Raw genomic sequence first — 21413 nt, 5'->3', positions numbered from 1 at the left:
CTCAAGCACAAATACAAGCTGGGCAATGAGTGGATTGAGAGCAGCCCTGTGGAGAAGGACTTGCAGCTATTAGTGGATGAAAACCTGAATACGAGCCAGCAATGTACACTTGCAGCCCAGAAAGCCAACCTCATTCTGGGCTGCATCAAAAGAAGTGTAGCTAGCCAGTAGGGAGGTGATTCTCCCCCTCTACTCCACTCATATGAGACCCCACCTGGAGTACTGCGTTCAGCTCTGTGGTCCCCAACATAAGAAAGACACGGACATGCTCAAGCGGGTCCAGAGGAGGGCCATGAAGATGGTCAGGGGGCTAGAGCACCTCCTCTATGAGGACAGGCTGAGATAGTTGAGGTTGTTTAGCCTGGAGAAGAGAAGGCTCCAGGGACACCTTATAGTAGCCTTCCAGCACTTAAAGGGGGCCTACAGGAAAGATGGGGAGGGAGTCTTTATCAGGGAGTGTAGTGATAGGACAAGGGGTAATGGCTTGAAACTGAAAGAGGGTAGATTTAGATAAGATATTAGGAAAAAATTCTTTACTGTGAGAATGGTGAGGCAGTGGAACAGGTTGCCCAGAGAAGTTGTGGCTGCCCCATCCCTGGCAGTGTTCAAGGCCAGGCTGGATGGGGCTTTGAGCAACCTGGTCTAGTGGAAGGTGTCCCTGCCCATGGCAGGGGGTTGGAACTAGATGATCTTTAAGGTCCTTTCCAACCCAAACCATTCTATGATTCTGTGATAAAAACCATATAGCGCAAGTGGAAACATGCAGAGCAGAACAAGCACCAAAGAGGTGGGATGGCTGCTGTGCTAGAATGACATAGGACTTTTCAGCCTAAACAGCTGATGGGGAATGTAAAAGTGATGTATGCTGCTACAAGGCTATGGAGCAAGTGTGCCATCCAGTTTGATAACTAAGGACCAGACCTTACCCTAATGAGCAGCAGATTCAAAGCAAGCAAAGAAGATTTAGGCCTGCTTGCTCCTGGATGTTATGGATATTTGCCATTCTCCTAGGTTTTCTTATAGTTTACTTCATTTTGTGTAAGCTTAATGGGCCGTTAAGGGCTGTTAAACACCAAGGGCTCACCTTTGCCTCCAGAAGTTCCTGTACCTCTAGGTAGGAAGACAGTTAACTCTATCCCAGCTGAAACCAGGACACTCTGATAGCCAGAAGTGGAAAGAACATTCTGAAGATCTGCTGCTACAAGCTTACTTCACTTTTGTAAAACTCTTCCCTAGGGCCTCTGCTACAGCCCACGTTGGATAAGAAGCAACTGGGCTAGAGGATCGTTAGATCCAACCAAGTGCAAAACTGTTTATGACATTAAGCAACCAGTACTCATTAGACAGTTTGGGGGAACAGTCTCTCACTGTGAACAAAGGAGGAAAAACACAGAATTAACTGCTTTTACAATGAGGCTTGACAAACCTCTAAAGCAGAATATAGGAGGCCGACCACACAGGGTGGGTCATAACCTCAGTGACCCAGGACGTGTCTTACAGCCCCAGGAGGGGGCCAAGAGCTGAGGCCATGGGCTGATCACCTCACAAAGAACTCTGCTGGCTGAAGACATGTTGTGGCTACAGAGTTGTTTATTATCCTCTTACCACTGACACCAAAGGCGTGTTCATCTCTACTTCTGCCCAAGAGGGGCCATGTTCCCAGACACAGAATATAGAAAAGTTTCAGCCGACAGGAATAAAATACCTCTATCTGGGATGGCTGCATGAAGATGGATAACTCTATGTATTCTGACACAGAAATACTTGTTTCAACTTACACTTCTGCATTCATAATCCCTCACCAAAGAAGCCACTCCAGGGTGGGTGCTTCTTTAGTTGCCCTCATCAGTTATTTATAGACATTGGCAAGATCCCCCTGTGCCTTTCATTTTCCAGGCTAAACAGTCCCAGCTCTCTCAGCCTCTCCTGGTATGACAGATGCTCCAGCCGCTTAATGATCTTTGTGCCCTTTGCTGAACTCACTCTAGTATGTCTATGTCTCTCTCGTACTGGGGAGCCTGGGAACTGGACACTGCTTCAGATGCATCCAGAACCAGGAAATCTTCTCATCATTAAGTCTGGTATCAAATGAGAAATGTTGTCCCAAAGACTCTAGAAAGAAGACATAGCCGGGCAGGTTAAGAGAGGCTACCAAATGTGTCTGCCTGTAAGAGTCGAGAGATTGGAAAGCTGGGAGTCAGACTGAAGGATAAGGTAGAATAAGCCAGGTCCCGCCGAGTGAACAGAGGTTACCTGAGCTAGGGAACCCAAGTAACGACCTGCAGGGCTGTAAGAGTGTCTATAGAAGCAGTCTGGCCACCAGATGTGAGCTACCAAACCCTGCTGCGAGGGATTATACAGCATGCCAACAACATACTACTTCTGGCTCTGGTACAACCCAGGTTTCTCTGCACCATGCTACACTGGTAAGGCAACAGACGCCATGAGCCACGTAAGCATCATCTCCCTGCCAAAGATGGGGATACCTACTCCGAAGAAAAGTTATTCTTCAGCAGGCCTTTCCTATCCTAACACAGTGAAATGGCTGTAAGTGCAGGTGAACTTTGTTACCTAGCCCCAAGAGAGAGGCAGGCCAGAGGTCTAGCATTAGTGTGGTAGCTTCCCAGCCAGGTCAACTCTACAGCTAGCCAGCAACTGGGACAGTGCTAATGTCTTGCCAAATGTGGCAGACTGTTTCTCACCTTCCTCCTTCCCTGAGTTAATGCTTAGCCAATAACTACTGCAGTTAATGCTTATTCATGTCAGAATACCGTCACTGATCCAGCAGATTGCTATTCTCCACTGAAAAGCACTAAGTCCAACTACAAACTGTTCCGGGAGAGCTAGGATGACATTCGAGGGCTGGCTGGTACTGTCCAGACTATGTTGAAAATGTTCATGGAAAGTTCTGTTGGCTGGTCTCAGAGCATTAGGAGTGCTCGAAGGATGTGATAATTTGGCCATTCAGCTGGGCAATATTTTCTGTGCTGTCAATTATCTGGCTGAGTGGTTCCTATTCCAGCTACTGTGCCTCGCAAACATGAGTCTTGCAGAGTTATTTTTTTCTTGCAGGAAGTACTGCTTGGTCATGGTATGATTTGAGCCTGATCTGCAGATAGCTGGGACTAAATTATTTCCATTTTCCATGTAGACTATTTGAGTATGTAAAAAGGTCATCACCGATTCACAGGAAGGCTTACAGAGGAATAAAGTAATTTAAAGTCATAGGTCAAGAAGGAAAAGCATATACTTCGTAAACAAGGATGGAAAATGTGACTTGACGCAGAAAACAGTGTGAATCAGAGCCCTCCTCTGGAAATACATTTTGGGAAAACCCTTGATAAGGCTGTAGATACAGTTCACCTCCTCTGTGCTTAAACCAGTGGGAATGTTGTGCTGGAGAGTTCCAGAACGGAATTCCTGAACTTGTCTAAGATGGATATAGCAAAGTCCAAACACAGCTCTGAGTACACAGATTGGTGGTCTTGCATGTCTCCTCTGAATCTCTTTGAACTCATTCATTGCACAGAAATTGAAGCAGTGTAGAGAAACAGAGGGAATTGGAAGAGGTCAGTAAACCACCTACCTCGCGCCCCATTGCCACAAACTCACACGGAGGCAGAACCAACGTCTCTCTTCCATGTCAGCAATTTCATTGCCTGTTCTTAAAAACCTCCAGTGAAGGGAACTCTGCGGCTTCCCTGGGTAGCCTAATCCAGTGCTTCTAACTTTTACAATTACACATTTTCCATAATCACCAACATACTTATCTTTGCTTCAGGCTGTGTGATTTCACATCACCCTTCACCAAGCTGTCGCTGTGAACTTTTATGTCAGTCCTTTACCAGGTGACAGACTTATTGTCTCCTTACCTGAGTCATGTCCTATCTAAACCAAACAACCTTCAACCCGTTCACAAGGTCATGCTCTGCTCATGTCTTAGCATTCACGTGGCTCTCCTTTGGATGCTCTCCAATACAGCAACATCTGGACACAGCACTCCAGCCAAGGCATCAACTGCTCAAGTAGAGCACTTTTGTTTCTTTCCAGGTCCTAAATTAAAAATACTTGTTAATAAACTTCAGGATGAGATTAGCCTTATTTTCAACATCATTATGCTGAGTGGATTTAGGTAGCCATTTGCTAGGACTCCCTCCAGATTCTTTTCTGCAAGACTGAGGTGGGCAAAACTATATAAAGTCGTGTGAGAGAGGGATAATAAATGAAGCCCCAGGCATCACCAGATTCACCCCCAAACCTTTTATCTCAAAGGAATCTGCCTATTAGTTCCAATATGCTTGGGATTCACTCTGTCCTTCCATTTCTAAAACACAGCTCTCTGAGAGGCTGACCATGCAAAGTTCAGGCTAAAAAATATTAAGAACAGTAAATGGTGTAGGAACCTATGGTGTTGCATCCAGCTTCTCAGAGGTTTTGCCATCTTTTTCTGAGTTTGGGATACAAGTGGCAACAGGATTTGATTACACAAATTGCTCAGGTTAGATTCCAGAGATGAGACTGAAGTGTTAACAGCCAGGACTGTAATGAAGATGGGTGAGTCAAGAGGGCTGTATCTTGTTAACTTCATATCTAAATTGTTTCCACATTTATTTTTGCTTTGAACAGTATCTCTCAAATTGCACCTATGTGGGAACATTACCCTGGTGTATTTTGTTCATGCCATATGCAGTGTGTTCACATGCTTTTGTAACAGCACATTTCCAGTCAATTACAGGATCAGTGTAGCTCTGCCTTGTTTTGGATCAGTGCTCCTCGTTCAGAGCAGATATCCTCTAACACACCTTTAGCTTGCTTTCTTGAGCCTGTGAAGTCTCTCTAAGTGCAGTCTCAGATGTTGAAACCAAAAGTGTTCTGAGGTTGAAACTTTAAAACTTTAAAATCCAGGAAGTTCACAGTTTCTGGTGACATGACAGTACATGATGAATGCATACAGGAAAAAAAACAGCAGGATGATCAGGACATCCCCCTGTGCTCACATACCAAGTTAATTACATACTTAATGCTCTGACATTGTGCAATTTTCACATTGTCCTGCAAAGTGAACCAAGATTTCTCATACTTTTAGGCTGTGGTTTGATGATACAGTGTCTTGAGGAGAAACCCTCTCTTACAGAACCCTTTCACCTTGCTGATATTCTTTCCCATTCCCACACCCCAAGGTGAACAGAATGCTGTGGTCTAACAAGGTTGGCCAAGCAGTCCTGCTTTAGCTGCCAGAGCTTCATTCCGCTGAATATGGTACTCCTGAAATCTCATGGAGACCCTTTGTACCATTTTAAAATACTCCTGTAGGCAGTGGTCTGAGCAAGTAATCTCTTCTGGTTTAACCTCTCTGGTAGTGAAATCCTTTATGCAATCCAGCAAGCAGTTTTCTGTAAGTTCATTGTATGTTCTGAGAAACTCAGAACTGCTTGGTCTGATCAGATTCCGACAATTGTCCACCCATATTCTACAGCCTGTGATTCACTCACCTATTCGACTGCTTTTGGTGCTGTTGGTTAAAATTGTTTGAACGCCACAGCAACAAAAAAAAAGGGGGGGGGGGCTTAAATAAGATTGCTTTTCCAGTCAAGGGCTGGCAATGTGAAAGGCGTGGATCAACCACAGCTAACTTGGTCTAAGGCAAGGCTGCCCTCCTCTTCACCCCATCCTCTGTGCTGGCACTGCTGCTTATCTAAACCTGCAAGGAGACAGCCAAGGGAGCAACACTGCGTGAAAACTACGCAACTGTTTCTGTAGGGATAGACCACAGACTCATGCTGAACTGCTTGCCAGGGCAGAAAGGAAGAGGTCCTCCTTCTCCTTACCCTCCTGCCCACCTCTGTTCCTTCCCCCTTCCCTGCCTGGGGCCACGTATCTGCTTCTCTCCTTGCTCTGGCCCTGGCACTCGCTGGGCCCTTCTCTGAGCTGATTAAACTCACTCAGATGAAAGCAAGCTAGACACCTTGTTGCTGGTTTAGTTTTCTGCAGGTACAGTGAGTTAAATTGGCTCAGAGAGGGGTCTGGAAGGCACCAGCACAAGGCCAGCAGTAAAACCTGCCAGCAGAGAGAGAGGTGGTTGCATTTAGTGCTGTAGATGTAGCCTTGGTTTTCTGCTTGTTCAGGTTCTTGAACCAGCTTGGGTGGGCAATAAACCAGACCGATGCCACTGTAAGAGTGGGGACAAGCTGTAAGGGCAACCAGGGCATCAGTCATGCCAATTTAATCACCTTAAAAGTGCTGCAGAATGGCAGGCTGAGGGCTGACTCACCGTGTTGTGGGGAGGAGCAGGTGACCAGGTTTGCAGAATAGGGAACAGGAGTAGGCTGTATTGCTGCCAAGGGCAATACACCCTCAAGATGGCTCATTGCAGAGAAGTTTACAGTCACATGCCATGATATCCTTAGCATCTATAGTAAAAGCTGGCAGCTGCAAAGACTGAAGGGCAAACTTTGCTAAACACACATATTGCTTTTTATGACTCAGACCCAGCAAGAGGTAAAATGCGGTGACATGTCTTAGGGCTGTTAGAAATGGAGCAACCAGCACACTCACAACAGAAAGAGGTTGAAGACCTGGTCCAAGCTCACTGTGACACAAAAATGACCATTACTGCTCTAAACAGACGACATCAAGAGCAACCCAAACTATGCCCAGTGCTGCCATTACAGCCGTCCATCCTCTTCCCTGAAACAGCCAATGTCAGTCGGCAACATGACCCTATTGTAACTGCTGGACCAGCCACGATGTCACAACGCCTTAATTTGGGAACTAGTGTAGAAATGGGAAAGGCATGACACCTTATCAAACACCTTACTGACTTTTTTGCTTCTGTTTTCCTTCTGCGGTATGAAAATGAGTGGCATTTACAGCTTGACTCAGTTGTCTACCTTGGAGACGTGTGCTCTTTTGGGATGGCCTGGTGTGTGCCACGTGGACTTCAGCTCCTGCATGGTGGCTCTGGAGATCCTGGGGCACATCTGCCTACCCCACGAGTCTATCGCCTTCCCATGGACTTCTTACGAGAAGTCAGGATCTCCACAGGGACTGCTTCTAGTCTGTAGGGGAACAGGAGCTCTTCCCATAGACTTATCTCCTGAATTAAACACTGTTTAAAAAATAATCCCCCACAACATGAGTTTAATCCTAGGCTTTTCCACAGAAATTGCACGAGCTCAGTGAGTCACTGCCTCACACACAGTGCTATGGAAACAAATTCCATTGATAAACTGGCTGTGATTGAACACTGTAGGGACAAGGGCCCCATTGTTATTTGGACAGATGTCCCCTGTTTGTGCAGTGGGTTCCTGGCTCCAGATTTTGTTCAAGGTAGATACATAACACATCAGAGTTTCCCCTAGTTTCTGGGAATTTCCTGCTTTTCCCCACCTTCCACAGGAGCCATCAGAGCCGTAGGTCTGCATCTCTGTGCAGCTTGTCTAAGGGCATCAACACATGTCCCTAGTGCCTTCCAGGTCCAGCTCACAGCAAGCATGCTGCCAGCTCGGGTGGGAAAACTTTAGGGTTTTCCTCCCTTGTTATTTAAATCAAAGCCCACAGACATTTTTCCATAGCTACAAAACATGATTTTACTGTTTTCAGACCTCAACACCCTCTTTTGTTAGAACAAAGCAGGTGAGTAACAGCAGCAGAACAAGTTATTCCACTTGATAAACTAATCCGCAGATAAGACACTGAAGGACTTAGATCAGTGCAGGGGGAAACACTGAGTACTACCTGATGAATGGTATCAGGAAATATCTCCTCTTAAAATGCCTTGTGGGTTTTCTGCAGTGGCATCTCTGGTCAGCCTCACACTTGAAAATTGAGTACAGGCTCTAGAGGCGACTTGTTTTCCGGGCAGTAATAACATGCTCAGCTAATTATACAAATTCCTGTGTCTTGGTTTCCCTTTGAGACAGCAGCCTGGGCTGTAGTAGAAAGCAGGAGATCTAATCAGAAGATCTTCTCTTTGAATCACCTGAGAAGGTAAATGATATTATATCTCTGGGTGTCTTGTTTATTTTCTGAAATATATGCGATGGTAACTATTGTGCTGGGTGAATTTGCAAGAGAGGGTGTAATTATTTTGCAACATTTATGAAAAAGAGAAACTTACAGAAAAAGAAGGTCATGTAGATCACTTGTGTCCTGGGTTAAAGTGAGACCTTGCTATTTACCTCTAGGTATCTTCTGCACTTTAGAGCTAACTTTAAAGAACATTTTTCAGCCTGAATGCTGTGGAGAAGAAGAGATTTGGTAGCAAACCTGGGTTTCTTTAACTCTCTGGGGCTTTATAACTCAAACATAATTATTGCCTCCCAGGAGACAGTTTGTTTGAGAAATGACGAATGTGTCCACATATCTTCTGTTTTACCAGCTGAAGTTTGATGCAGATTTGTGAACATTGCGAAAGATGCATGCAAAACTGTAGCAGATGCTGTTTAATGTCATCATAAATTTTGTTTAATGACCATTTTTCCTTTCTATTATCTGTTTCATCAACCTGTTATCAATCAAATATAAGTTCTTTGTATAGATCAAGCTAATGTACCATATGCTGTGAGCATATGCTGTATATACAAAACTATCAGAAAACTTTGTTTTGTTAGTGTTTCCGTTACTGTGTCATGTCACTATCTCAGGGACTTGTGTCACAGCTTATAACTTGGCAGTGTTTCCCTCTTGATCCGTTTTGATCCATCTTGGTCTTGGGATCACCCAGATCCATGGAAGTCTTTAGGTTGTCACAAGTGCATGATGTCTTCAAAATAGCAAAATAGTCTTTTCTGTAGATGCTGGATGTAGAATACTGATGGACATGCCCAGGAAACTGAAGAAATATTTCCCTAGGTTTTTTTTTTCCCCCCAATTCTGCCAGCCATTCATCTATTGAATAAAAAAAGGCCTGTAACAGTCTTTTTTTTAATGGATTTTGGGGTGGAGTGGGAAGATATTCTGAATCAGTGAGATGTCTTGCTTTCTGGTTATTCCTATATAGGAACGCAAGAGCAGCCATACTGGATCAGCTCAAATGTCTAGCTAGGACAGTCTCCTGGTGGTTTTTTTTTTTTTTCCTCTGTTGCTACCCTAGAATATCTTAAAATTAATTTTCCTTTTTTAATTGCACCTCAGAATTCAGTTGACATTTCTTGAGACCCCATTTCTGAGTGGTAATAGTTCAGAGTCCATCACAAAATACATAATGTCAGGATGCTTTCTTTCTACCTTACACTTATCAGTTCTGAATTTCATTAATTTCATGACCCAGTCACTCAGTATCCTTCAATCCCTATACAGATCTTCACAGGCAGACTTTGCTTTTGTTACTCTCAATCATTTAAAGTTTTCCAGTGTTGTATCACTAATCACTGCCTTTTCCACATCACTTGAGAACACAGGGTAAGACACAGGCTTACACCCATGTTCCTGCGGAGCTCTGGTGATGACATCTCTCTATTGGAAAAGCAAATAATTTCTTCCTACTTTTTCCTCCTATCTTTTAGCCAGGTCGGTATCCAGGCGAAGTCTCCCTGCAGAACCACCTTTGGTGAGAAACCCTGACAAATCCCTGCTGGATACTCGTGTCAGTGACATCAACTATATTGCTTGGCTATAAGCTCATTGCTGTCCTCTATCCTTTCACAAGGTGCGACCACAGATCATGTTCATATTATAATTTTCTGTCATGGGCTCTTTTGAGTAGGAAAGTCACCATGAAGCACCCTGTCTACTTGGGAGCACCAGCTCTCATATGCAATATGGTGGCAATAGGCATCCATTGCCAATGTTCATTATCATCTCGGGGGGTGCTGATTTTCCTGCTTTCACCTGGTGATTCACAGCCTTTCAAAGCCTGAGTTTGTATGAACAGACTTTTCAATACAAGAAGATCATAATTTTACAAAAGCTCATGATTTTAATCAAGCTGATGTTATCCACTCAGGTACTGTTCAGTACTGTTCTTAAGAGCTTTTTCTCAGTGCTTTCCTTTCTTAAAATGATTTTTGCAATCTGCTTTGGGTTCTGCCTTTTCCTGTGGCTCTCTACTAGCTGTTCATTCTAGAGATAGGGAAGTGCTTTGTTAACCAGAAAGGAATAACCAGAAAGTGCATATTCATAGAAAAATACGTATTTTTACATATTCTTCAGCTCCCTTTCTCTATTCCCTCTGGTTGCATAAATGTGTCAGCACCTGTTTTAAGGGTCCATGCATGTTTTGCCTCTCCCTTTATGTTTCATCATCCAGTCTACTGCATGAGTAAATTAGCTTAGGTATTAATGAGCTGGAGAAGATTTTTTTTTCTGGGTTTTGATTTCAGGCACCACATTATAATCTGGTGTGTCAGTATTCTTGCGTTCCAGGTTATTTACTTGTTAACTTCAGTACAATTAATGGAGATAAAACCTCAAAAAACCATGGATTTTTACCAAGAGATACCACTCTTCATTGTTTCCCTTGTTAGCCAAGGGGTTACAAACACACAGAAATCTCTAGTTGAGCCCATGATGTTACTAATCCCTCTCCAGAGTGGGACATGGCTGGTAGCAGAGCTCTCCCTGCTGCAATGGGACAGGCCCTCACTTACAGCAACATTTTTAACTATTCCCTCATGTTCTGGCTGTGCGTTTGTCAAGTACCACCGTGAGGAATATTTGAAGATCCAAAGTCAACTTTTCTCATGGCAGATGAATTTCTAGCACCTCATTTGTCCCTGTTAGGAATCTGCTTAGGACTCTGCTTTCTCCAAGTGATTTCTTTCTCCCTCCATTTTGAGTAGGTACAGCTGACGTGAAAAAAAGGAGATATGAGGGAAACAGTCTAGTGACAGTGGCAGAGGAATAATTATAGACCTTGTTGCATGCTCTGTCTTGGATGGAGCGAACAGGCAGAATGTGCTGAAAAAGTCTGAACATACTGTTTTTGTAGAGTGTTCTGGTATTTCCTACTGTGTGAGTCAGCTGAAAATTCCCTGATCCTTTTGCTTCATTTTCCTCTCAGGTTGTACAGCAGTCACTGGACAAAATGCCATCCCCAATTACTGCAGGTCTCCACTGCCTGTTTCTACTGGTCACAGCGTGTTGCCAGACATCACAGGACTCAAACTTTCATCCATTCATCCAATACATAGTGAGTATCCTTTCCCAGCCCCATTGGTTTTCATTTGGTCTCTGCTCATAGCACCCAGCTGCTATAGCTCTTTACAAAACCTCAGAGGAAGTCAGTACAAGATCAGGTGGGAAAACTGAACCCAGAGCCTCCCCAGTGTGTAAAAGAGATGGAGAAATCCAGGAACTGGGCTTTTCTTGCTTCCCAGTCTTAAAGCCTCTCCAGAAGGAACTGAGCAAAACTTCTGGTTTCTCACTTGTGTTAGTCTGCAAGGGATGTAAATTGCTGTCCCTGGAGCTAAGCCTAGGTAACAGTTACGTGGGCACTGTTCCTGGATGCGATTCACCCACCCTATGAGAGAGAGAAACCAATTAAGTCAACAAAACTAGCTCAGGCACAGAGGTCCTTCCAGGTAGGTGACAGGAGTCTCTTGGCAGTCGGACATGAGTACAAATGACCAAAATGCCACCCCTGAGTGACTTGTGTTTAGATGTGCTTGGACTCAGGCTTCACTTCAGTTTCCCACTTTTTCAATAATTCTCACATACCACTTTTGCTTCATTAATAGTGTGAATTATGGAAATCTGTTTTGTGCTTTGTCCTATATAGGGATTTGGTAACAGGCACCCTCCGCACAAATAGTCCCTAACTAGAAACGACAAAAGAGGAACAGAGAAATGAAAGGACTGAACAAATGGAAGTTAATATAGTCTAGTAAAGAAAACTAGTCTACAAATCTACCAGCTCTTGGTCTAGCACAATTATTATTAGACCAGAAAATACTTCTTTTTTCTTCTACATTATGAACCCTATCAAGCCAAACCAGATTCTAACATCTATATTCAGCCCCTAGCACCACAGGGACCTTAGTTCTTATGGACTGACCAGAACACAATATGCTTTTTTGAGCAGGTTGAAAAAAGGCAAGGAGAGGTGAAGCGGAAGGTGTGAACTCCTTAAGCTGTTTCTGCCACCCTCCCTTGTCTTGGCAAACCAAGATATAGCTGGCTCAAGCAGCACTGTCTGCCCTTTGGCAAATGTCTAATAGTGAGCAAGTATCTTGTTTGCTCTGTTTTTTTCAAACTGTCTCCAGCTCACCACTTACTTAGGCATTTTCATGAAAAGAGTAACACTGTATTTTTTAGCACCATTGATCCATGGTTGATCCTGCAAATGAATCATCACTTAATGGTGTGAAATATGTGAAGTATTTAACAACATAGGAATACCCTGTAGTTGTTTGGGAGAATAATTAAAAAAGGAAACCACTGAGACCAAATCTGGGGGAAGAAGTGGATAGCAGTGGGCTTTCTGTAACTTTTGCAGCTAACCTCTAAGATGAAAGGTAGTACCCCTAGCAGTGCAAAAATGCCAATGCACCTTGGGATCTTCACTGCCAGCACAGCAGCGATACGAAGCCCGGCTCTAATCACACACCAGATGGTTCCTTTATGTAAAGAGATGACTTAAGAGTTGCCAAGCTATTCACCCTTTCTGTAAATAAAGATTTCAGTACGACTCAAGAAACTGGCAAAGCTGCAAATTTCCTGCCTGCACCTTTGCTTGTTCTTTAGCCTTTCTTGCTAACTGTGGTGCCAATGTATTTTTAGGGCATGATTAAAAAAATAAGATGGTCTGCATCTCACTTGGCTGCACCCTGCGTGAACCCAGCCATACTGAAATTGTGCCACTACTGCCTTGGTCAACTGTGTGCTACTGACGGCCCACAAAATAGCTGACCTGACACCTGAGCTGGAGCCAAGACAGTTCAATCCCCTTTCTACTCCTACTCAGGCTGGCTTTGCTGCTGCAGAGCTGGAAGCTCAGAGGAAAGAGGAACGCAAAGGGTAATATGAGTCCACTTTCTGGATTCAAAGGCTGAGTGGCCAGATCTCCCAAGCAGTTTGCAAGGCTGGCCCAGGACTGAGAGCACTACATCAGCCCCATAGCCAGTTTGCAGCTCAGACACAGAATTTCTGCTAAGCTGAGACAATTGCCTTGCAGAGACACACGAAGGGAGACCTGCAAACTCAGTACATGCCTCAGCTGGTGTTTAACATTTCCCTGCTTGGAAGATAAAAATATTCTGTTTAAAGAGGAAAAGGGGGGCAGGGAGGAGCAAAGATTGGTGGAAGGAAAAAAATGATCTATGCCAGTATTTTCTTCACTAATTCTTTCATGCCAACAACAGCAGCTAAAGCCTCACTTTGTTTTTTCACAGAGCTTCACTCTCTTTTTTCCACAGATTGACAGCACGCTAGGAGAGGAAAGCTTCCAGTCAGAGATGCAAAGACAGAAGCGAAACAGTATGTACACATATGTATGGTAACAGAGCAGGTTCCTAGTAAGCTGAGGGTGAAATCACTATTGGGGACAGCAGCTCTTGAGGTACCGAACTTCGATCATCAAGGAGGAGTAGTTGTTGTGGTTTAACCCCAGCCAGCAGCTAAGCACCACCCAGCTGCTCGCTCACTCTCCCCCAGCAAGATGGGGGACAGAATCAGAAGGCTAAAAGTGAGAAAACTCATGGGTTGAGATAAAGACAGTTTAATCAGTAAAGCAAAACAGGAATTCATTCACTACTTCCCATCGGCAGGCAGGTGTTCAGCCGTCTCCAGGAAAGCAGGGCTCCATCACACTTAACGGTTACTCAGGAAGACAAACGCCATCACTCCAAACATCCTCCCCTCCCTTCTTCTTCCCCCAGCTTTTATTGCTGAGTGTGACGTCATATGGTGTGGATGTCACGCTCCAGGTCATATGGTGTGTGACATCATGTTAGTCAGTTGGGATCAGCTGTCCTGTCTGTGTCCCCTTCCAGCTTCTTGTGCACCCCATCCTGCTTGCTGGGAGGATAGAGTGGGAAAAAGAGAATGCCTTGATACTGTGTAAGCGCTGTTCAGCAATAACTAAAACATTGTGTTATCAACACTGTTTTAATTACAAACCCAAAACATAGCCCCATACAAGCTACTATGAAGAAATTTAACTCTACCCCAGCCAAAACCAGTACAGTAGTAAAGGCACAAACAAAAGAGGTAGAAACTTTTGTCTGGTCAGAGACTGACATATACGAGCTCAGTTTTTATGCAAGATGAAATACATGGTGTAGAAAAAAAACCCGAGCCTCTTAGGAGGACACGGGCCACAAGATAATCCTGTACGGCTTCAGTCTGTGGTTGACAACCCATCCACTTGCTGAATCAAAAAAGAGAAAGGATGATACAGCTTTTCTCTGTATATATTATGTCATTTATATCAGCTTCCTATTGCTCTGAGAGCAAAGAAATCTGGCTTTTGTCAGACAAGCAGCAGATAAAACGTGCAGAATATCTGCTGAGTAGGAATCAAAAAGATTTCCTAAGCAGAATGCCACATTAAGCTACCATTAAATAGCAACAGAGCCCAAATGCCGAAACAGAAGCCATCAATTTATGATTTACTCTCACACACAGCTTTGCAGTCTCATGCTATTTCTCTTTCAGTACTTATTTTTGACCTTCCCCCTCTGGAGTACACCGTTGACATTGAAGTAAGCCTTATGGATTCATCTTTTCTGGAGCCAATCAAAGAGTATTTCAGAAAACTTAGTCTTCCAGTTTCAACAAATATTTCAAATGTAGAAATGACAGTTTCAAACATCAACATTACAACAGGTGGGTTGGTTATTTATTTTTATATTCTGGGTGATGTACTTTTTTGCCAGTATTTGATCTCTCTAGTTTTACCATCCATCATGCTTAGAAATCAACAAAACTGAACTGTCTCTGCTGCCTACTGAAAGACTCAACAAGACTGAAGCTGTAGCACACAGCAGCATGTTTTGTTATCTGCATCCCGCCACTGGTCTTTCCATAATGTTGACATTAGGAATAGCCCTGAATGCTTTTCTTTTCCTAAGGAAGGGACAAAGCCAGAGGAAGCCTGAGCCAAAGGATTTTGCTCCAGTTTGACTAACAAGCAGTCTGAGTTACTTTCAAGCTTCAGGAAGCTGCGACAGAGGTTATCAGACTGTTTACTTCCCTCCACTTGCATTTGGAATGTAAATCACTGTAAGAGGCTGTACTCTGACCCTGACAGAGACAGGCTGCATGAGATGAAGTCTTTTCCTGATATAACTCACTATACGTATTCTTACAGGTCAAGATAACAGACAGGTTTTATTACATGAGTTGTGGTTGTGCAACTTCACATCCAAGTAACTAATACAGCAGAAGATATACAAATGCACCGAACATTTACAACAGCAGAGGAGATTTGGTACCTTCTTATCGCTGGCCCATAAAGCAGTGAAAGGAAGCATTCATCAGCTCTCAAAACAACATGCAAACCGATCTTTGAAAGGCCTTCAGGGTCACCTGCAATGTGTGAAAATCACTTTGTTAATATCTTACTTTGCCAATGGCACATTAAGAGCAGAAAAACTTACAGTGAAGTGTTGGGTTTTTTTATTAGAGAGGATGTCTGGTTTTAAAGCACTTTGTGACAATGTTACCTTCCCTCATGCAACATCTGTCAGGATACAGTCAGAATGACACAGTACCTCACTAGCCACTGAGACTTTGAATGACCATTACATGCTCTTACAATCTTTAAAACCCTATGCATTTGCTTTCAGCTCAGGCAATATAAAAATATCCAATCTGCAAACTATCATAGGATGCTGGCCAATATGCCAGGTAAATTTTTAGGATCAGGCTTCACATTTCCATTCAATTACTTAAAAGTAATTGGTCAGACTAATCCCTGTTAACAGTCTGGTTCCCGTTTCTGGTTAGTCATTTATTATTAGTATAGTAAGATCTGCAAGGCATCAGATCATCATGTTGCACCATTCAAGTGAACTCACAAGAAGGGCAACATTTAGTTGAGATCACTGGTATAAGGATACAGCAGGGTAAATGAGCAGTAAGTTATGCCTGCTTACTATTCTCATAGTATTTCTCTCTCTGACACTAGTCTGTCTGCCCAGTGGTGAGAACAAGAGCTGTTGTTCTTGTGAAAATGGATATGCCTGGCCAAGTGCAGTGTGCAGTGACTTGATAACCTGCCCTTCTGTCAGCCTAGCACCCGACCTGCCCTGCAGCTACATGATGGAAAAGCCTTTTCACGGGCCTTACTGTGAGCCTCAGACTGAAGGTAAGGAGAAACAGTGCTGAACTTCTTTGTTGTACAACTTACATACTGGTTAGAAGATGGAATAGTGTTAAAGGTGTAATAAAGCAGCACGTCAGGACTGAGCTGGCTACCACATTGCCTATGAATGTGGAAAGTCTGTAGAGACGCTCTAGAGCTCTCCTCTTTGTGATGTGGGTCCACCTTGACCCAAATACGTGGAGATACTTAGTGCTATGCTGGACCCCCAGCTCCTGGAATCACTCACATGCCTCTGGGATTTTCAGCTTCCACTAAACAAAGAAAATTTCTTCTCATCAGATTTTCAACAGAGGAACTTACAAATGTGACCAAAGTGTGCCATAGTGCTCAATAGAAGAGAAGGAACAAAAAAAAAATCCAGCATGTATCTTTTGTTTGGTTTTATTTCATGACTTGTGACAAGGTGCCCATGACTTTTTAGGAACCTGACTGATGACTGGACACTTAGGCTTGACAGCACTGGGGTGGAGCACTACCTGTTGTCTCTGCAATCCAAGACAGACCCCCATAAGAGTCTACCTCTAATTTGTGATGGAGCAGCAGGCAGAGATACCCAGAGGCAACCCTAGAGCTGGAAGCAGTCCAGTGCTGTCAGCATGCCTGTTCTAATCAGCTCTACTTAGAGGCAATGCTTTTATCACAGGGCACCCCCACATCAATACTGCTATACTATTTCCAGGACTAGAGCTAGTATCTCTTCCATGTGGAAGTCCTACATGCCTTAGAAGTCCAAGGCCCTGGGTACAATGCTCCTCCACTGCAAGGTATGGACATGTCCTTAAATGGACCCAACTTAGAAAATTCCGGTATCTCTCTAAGCATTTTATATTCTTTTGTGCCCATTGATGGGTCTTCACCCAGAATATTACCCTCCCAAAGTCACTGAGGATTTTTCCATTAATTTCAGTGAAACGTAGGTGGAGACCCATCCTGTGTAACTTTCACTTAGTAAAAGTCAAGTATCTGGTCAAAGTTACTCATCCAAACTCTCTATAACTGGAACAATGTAGCAATTCAACCACTGTAGGAAAGCTGTCTGTCACCACCTGAATATACCACCTTCTGAAGGTGTCTACAGCTTTGCATTAACTGGAGAGGGAGTCTAGATATCCAGCAGATGCCAGGCATCTAAATTAGCTATAGAAATTTAGAGGAATCCCAACTTTCCTATCATACAGATGAATCTTGACAAGTTGTAAGTTTTTGATTTAGGATTAGGATGACTTCACCAAGGGCAAATTGCACCTGACTAATCTAGTGGTCTTATACAATGGAGTGACTGCATCAGTGGACAAGGGAAGAGCTACGGATGTCATCTACCTAGACTTCTGTAAGGCCTTTGATACAGTCCCCTACATCATTCTTGCTGCTGAATTGGAGAGATATGGTTTGACAGATGTACTGTTAGATGGATAAAGAACTGGTGGGATGGCCACGTTCAAAGAGTTATAGTCAGCAGCTCAACGTCCAAGTGGAAGCCAATAACGAGTGGTGCACTCAAGGAACTGCACTATTTAATATCTTCATCAATGATATAGACAGTGGGATTAAGTGCACCCTCAGCAAGTTTGCAGATGACACCAAGCTGAGTGGTGCAGTTGATTTGCTAGAGGGAAGGGATGCCATCCAGGGGGATCTTGACTGCTCAAGGAGAGGGCCTGTGCAAACCTCATGAAGTTCAATAAGGTGAAGTGCAATGTCATGTACTTGGGTTGGGGCAATCCCCAGTATCAATACAGACTGGGGGATGAATGGATTGAGAGCAGCCCTGTGGAGAAGAACTTGGGGGTACTGGTAGATGCAAAATTGGACATGAGCCTGCAATGTGCACTTGCAGCTCAGAAAGCCAATAGTATCCTGGGCTGCAGAACAAGAAGGGTGGCCAGCAGGTTGAGGGAGGTGATTCTCCCCTGCTACTCCACTCTCGTGACACCCCACCTGGAGTACTACATCCAGCTCTGGGGTCCTCAGCACAAGACAGACACGGACCTGTTGGAGCAGGTCCAGAGGAGGGTCACGAAAATGGTCAGAGGGCTGGAATACCTCTCCTATGAGGAAAGGCTGGGAGAGTTGGGGTTGTTCAGCCTAGAGAAGAGAAGGCTCCAACGAGACCTTATTGCAGCCTTTCAATACCTAAAGGGGGATTATAAGAAAGATGGAGAAAGACTTTTTATTAGACCCTGTAGTGACAGGGTGGGGGCAAGAGATTTAAACTGAAAGAGGGTAGATTTAGATAGATTGGACATAAGGAAAAAAATTTTTTACGATGAGGATGGTGAGACACTGGAACAGGTTACCCAGAGAAGTTGTGGATGCCCCATCATTGGAATTGTTCAAGGTCAGGTTAGAAGTCCCTCCCCGTGGCAGGGAGGTTGGACTAGATGATCTTTAAATGTCCCTCCCAACTCAAATCATTCTATGATTCTGAGATTCTATGATTAAGTTAGAAGAAAAAGCTAAGAAATCACTTTGTAAGCATTGCTTTTGATTATTTTTACATTTATTTTTATGTTTTTTCTTACAGACTTATGTGGTATGGGAGAGCCCATTATAATGAATATGTCAGTCAGACTCGACACAGACTTTTGGGATGATCTCAGGGATTCTTCTTCTGAATTATACAAAAAATACAAAGCTGACCTTGAAAAAGCGGTAATGACTTTTGTTTTCCACCTCTGAAGGTTGAAGGTCCTCTAAGAAATATGGTATTTACCCTGAGTGTCTGGGAAATAGGGTGCACTGTCACTGTCTCTCTGCAGAGCTGTGAAGCATGCAGCAGTGGTAGCTACAAAGCGGGCTAAAGCTGACCTCCATTGAAAGGCAATGACAATATTCCCATTCATTTTAATATGCTGGCCAACAGGGAAGTATTTATGAATCTTTGCATCAAAGCATGAAAAAAAATCACATTATTGGTCCCAGCTTAAATCCACATGAGCACACATAGAATGAAACCATCAAACAAATTTGTCCCAGTGACAGTGGGGAGAGCACCAGGCCTATTCTATTAGGTATGCTACATGCCCTTACTCACATCAATGTTGAATGGAGAGTTTCCTATTTTAAGCACGCTAGAGCAATATACAGAGGACTTATGTCATGTAATATGTCTTTGTTTACAGTTTAATGCTAGCTACAGATGTTTACCAGGCTTTGTATCGACAACAGTAACTGGTTTCAGGTAAGTAAACAATTTCATTTTTTCCTGGAAGACACAAATCTTTCTGTCCCATCTCAAGGAAACACTCAGCAGCAAAAACTACATTCATTCTGGCTAGAAGCCATGCCCAATATATACATACTGAATAATAGTATAATAGCTGCAAAGGAAAGCCCAACTATTAGCATGGAAATAGGATTGTGGGTAAAATTCACTACTGTGCAAAAGTCCAAGAAACATAATCATTCTCCATCTGGATCAAAGCCTTTTGTGGGAAAGACTGAATTCCACCCAAAAGGGGAAAAGGATGTGAATAAACCTAGCATCATCTCCCAGGTCATCAGGAAGATGAATTAGTGCATTGACTCTGGATATAACGTTGGATCTGGATAAAAGAGATATTACTTAAGTCCACACATATTTAAATGCAGATGTATTTTACATTTTCTAAGGGAAATTTACTAGAAATAGAAAGCAGATGAAGGACATGTCACGTAAAGGTGTTCTTACTTTGGGAAGAGCTGTAGCACAACCTTTTTCTATACCGGAACAAGCCTTGAGTCACAACAGGAGCCTTCACAGGTGAGCCCTGTGAAGCCTACTACTAATATGCAAGGATATTTAATCCTGGTGCTTCTCTCATTCTTGTATCTGTTTAGGCCTGGAAGTGTTTTTGTGAACTATGAAGTAAAAGCAGGAGCAGCAAGCTTTGATCAGATAGCAAATTCCCACAAAATTGTACCACAATTTCTAGATGCATTGTACCGGCTAGACCAAGCTACCTTCACAATGAAAATAACTGGTAAGTTTAAAGCGCTCTCAGTATTCTCCTTCAACCTTTTAGTATTTCTAGCCTGAGCCGTGTAGCTGCCTTATACTGTTGATTATTTGGTACTAGACCTTCAAAAACCATTTATTTCTCTGGCTGTTTCATTTCATCCTGGGCCACCAAAGCTGAGGACTCACAGGAGATGACCATGCATGCAGCACCTCCCACGGAAAACCAAAACCTTCCAGCTAATCCACTGAACCCTGATGCAGCCTCTCCATGGGAGAGAGACTGTCACCTCCAGAACTGAGACAGCTCTTAGCATATCAGGCTGCCAGCACTTCCCACTTCTTCAAACAAAACACAAAACCTCTTGCAGTTTACATGAGAACAGGTTCCCTCTGGCTTCCTCGGCACATTTTCCACGCTGCCGCTAGACAGTAAGTTACAATTGAAATGCCTGATCAAGTGCCGCAGAGGTGCTGTACTCTCAGTGCACTGAGCACCGGACTTTCTGTCTCAGAGGATTATTTTAACCTGGTTGCTTCTCCTCCCAGTTTATCTACTTAGAAAGTAGTGGCAGTGACAATATTTCTGGCTCTCTGCATAAAACCTTCTGGGATCTTTGGCTGACAAAGATAGTAGAAGAATATGTTGTGGGAAAATTGCATAGCTTGTATTAGAAGTAGTGCCTGCAACTGATGCTGAGTACATATTAGTTGCGAAGCACCTAGGATTCCCACGAGATGAAAGACACCACATAGATGTGAGCTGAAATGACAATAATGCAGAATGTTGCTCTTTGTCTTCCCAGATCAAACAAACTTCACTGTGAGTCCTGTAGACATTTTTGAAGGGGATACAGTAAGACTGACTTGTCAGATAAATTCAACATCTCAGAATGTGACCTGGTATTACTTTGATCAGATCATCTCAACCGGCTTCCAGTATTTGATAGAGAGAAACATTTCAATGAAAACCTCATGGTCGACTCTTGAAATTATCAACATTACAGTGAAGGATTCTGGTATGATTTTCTATTGTTAAAACAGCAGATGTAAGTCTCTAGTGTGGCTAGTTCTATAAAAAAGAGGCATGCAGTGACTGCATTTTCCTAGAATAAATGTGAAAAATACACTGTTCCTCATAATTTTCCTTTTTTTTTTCTTTCATGAACTACATACTGACTGGCGTTGCCAGTAAGATGTGAACTGACT

At 43.4% G+C, this 21413-nt stretch overlaps 2 protein-coding genes across 5 annotated transcripts in view; one reads left to right on the top strand and one right to left on the bottom strand.

Annotated features, from left to right (window-relative positions):
• ADGRF5 (adhesion G protein-coupled receptor F5) overlaps window positions 1-21413 on the top strand; it is a 47826-nt gene that overhangs the window by 9424 nt on the left and 16989 nt on the right. For 2 of the 4 annotated variants that reach the window (XM_052809596.1, XM_052809597.1), the window contains 8 exons: window positions 11003-11131; window positions 13356-13416; window positions 14596-14766; window positions 16070-16249; window positions 18792-18919; window positions 19390-19448; window positions 20087-20229; window positions 21011-21223. In XM_052809596.1, coding sequence (XP_052665556.1) covers window positions 11027-11131; window positions 13356-13416; window positions 14596-14766; window positions 16070-16249; window positions 18792-18919; window positions 19390-19448; window positions 20087-20229; window positions 21011-21223 — 1060 coding nt within the window. In that variant the 5' untranslated portion in view covers window positions 11003-11026. Of the gene's footprint in view, window positions 1-9510; window positions 9650-11002; window positions 11132-13355; window positions 13417-14573; window positions 14767-16069; window positions 16250-18791; window positions 18920-19389; window positions 19449-20086; window positions 20230-21010; window positions 21224-21413 lie in introns of those variants that run through there. The other 2 variants (XM_052809595.1, XM_052809598.1) reach the window with 2 other exon arrangements.
• Window positions 5200-5467, bottom strand: LOC128152231 (mitochondrial import inner membrane translocase subunit Tim9-like). The gene is given in 3 exon segments (XM_052810332.1): window positions 5200-5252; window positions 5337-5425; window positions 5427-5467. Coding segments are annotated over 3 exon segments (183 nt in total).

The sequence above is a fragment of the Harpia harpyja genome, chromosome 15 (genome assembly GCF_026419915.1).
Source record: "Harpia harpyja isolate bHarHar1 chromosome 15, bHarHar1 primary haplotype, whole genome shotgun sequence".
NCBI classification, from domain to species: Eukaryota; Metazoa; Chordata; class Aves; order Accipitriformes; family Accipitridae; genus Harpia; species Harpia harpyja.
This window is presented reverse-complemented; position numbering and strand designations above follow the sequence as displayed.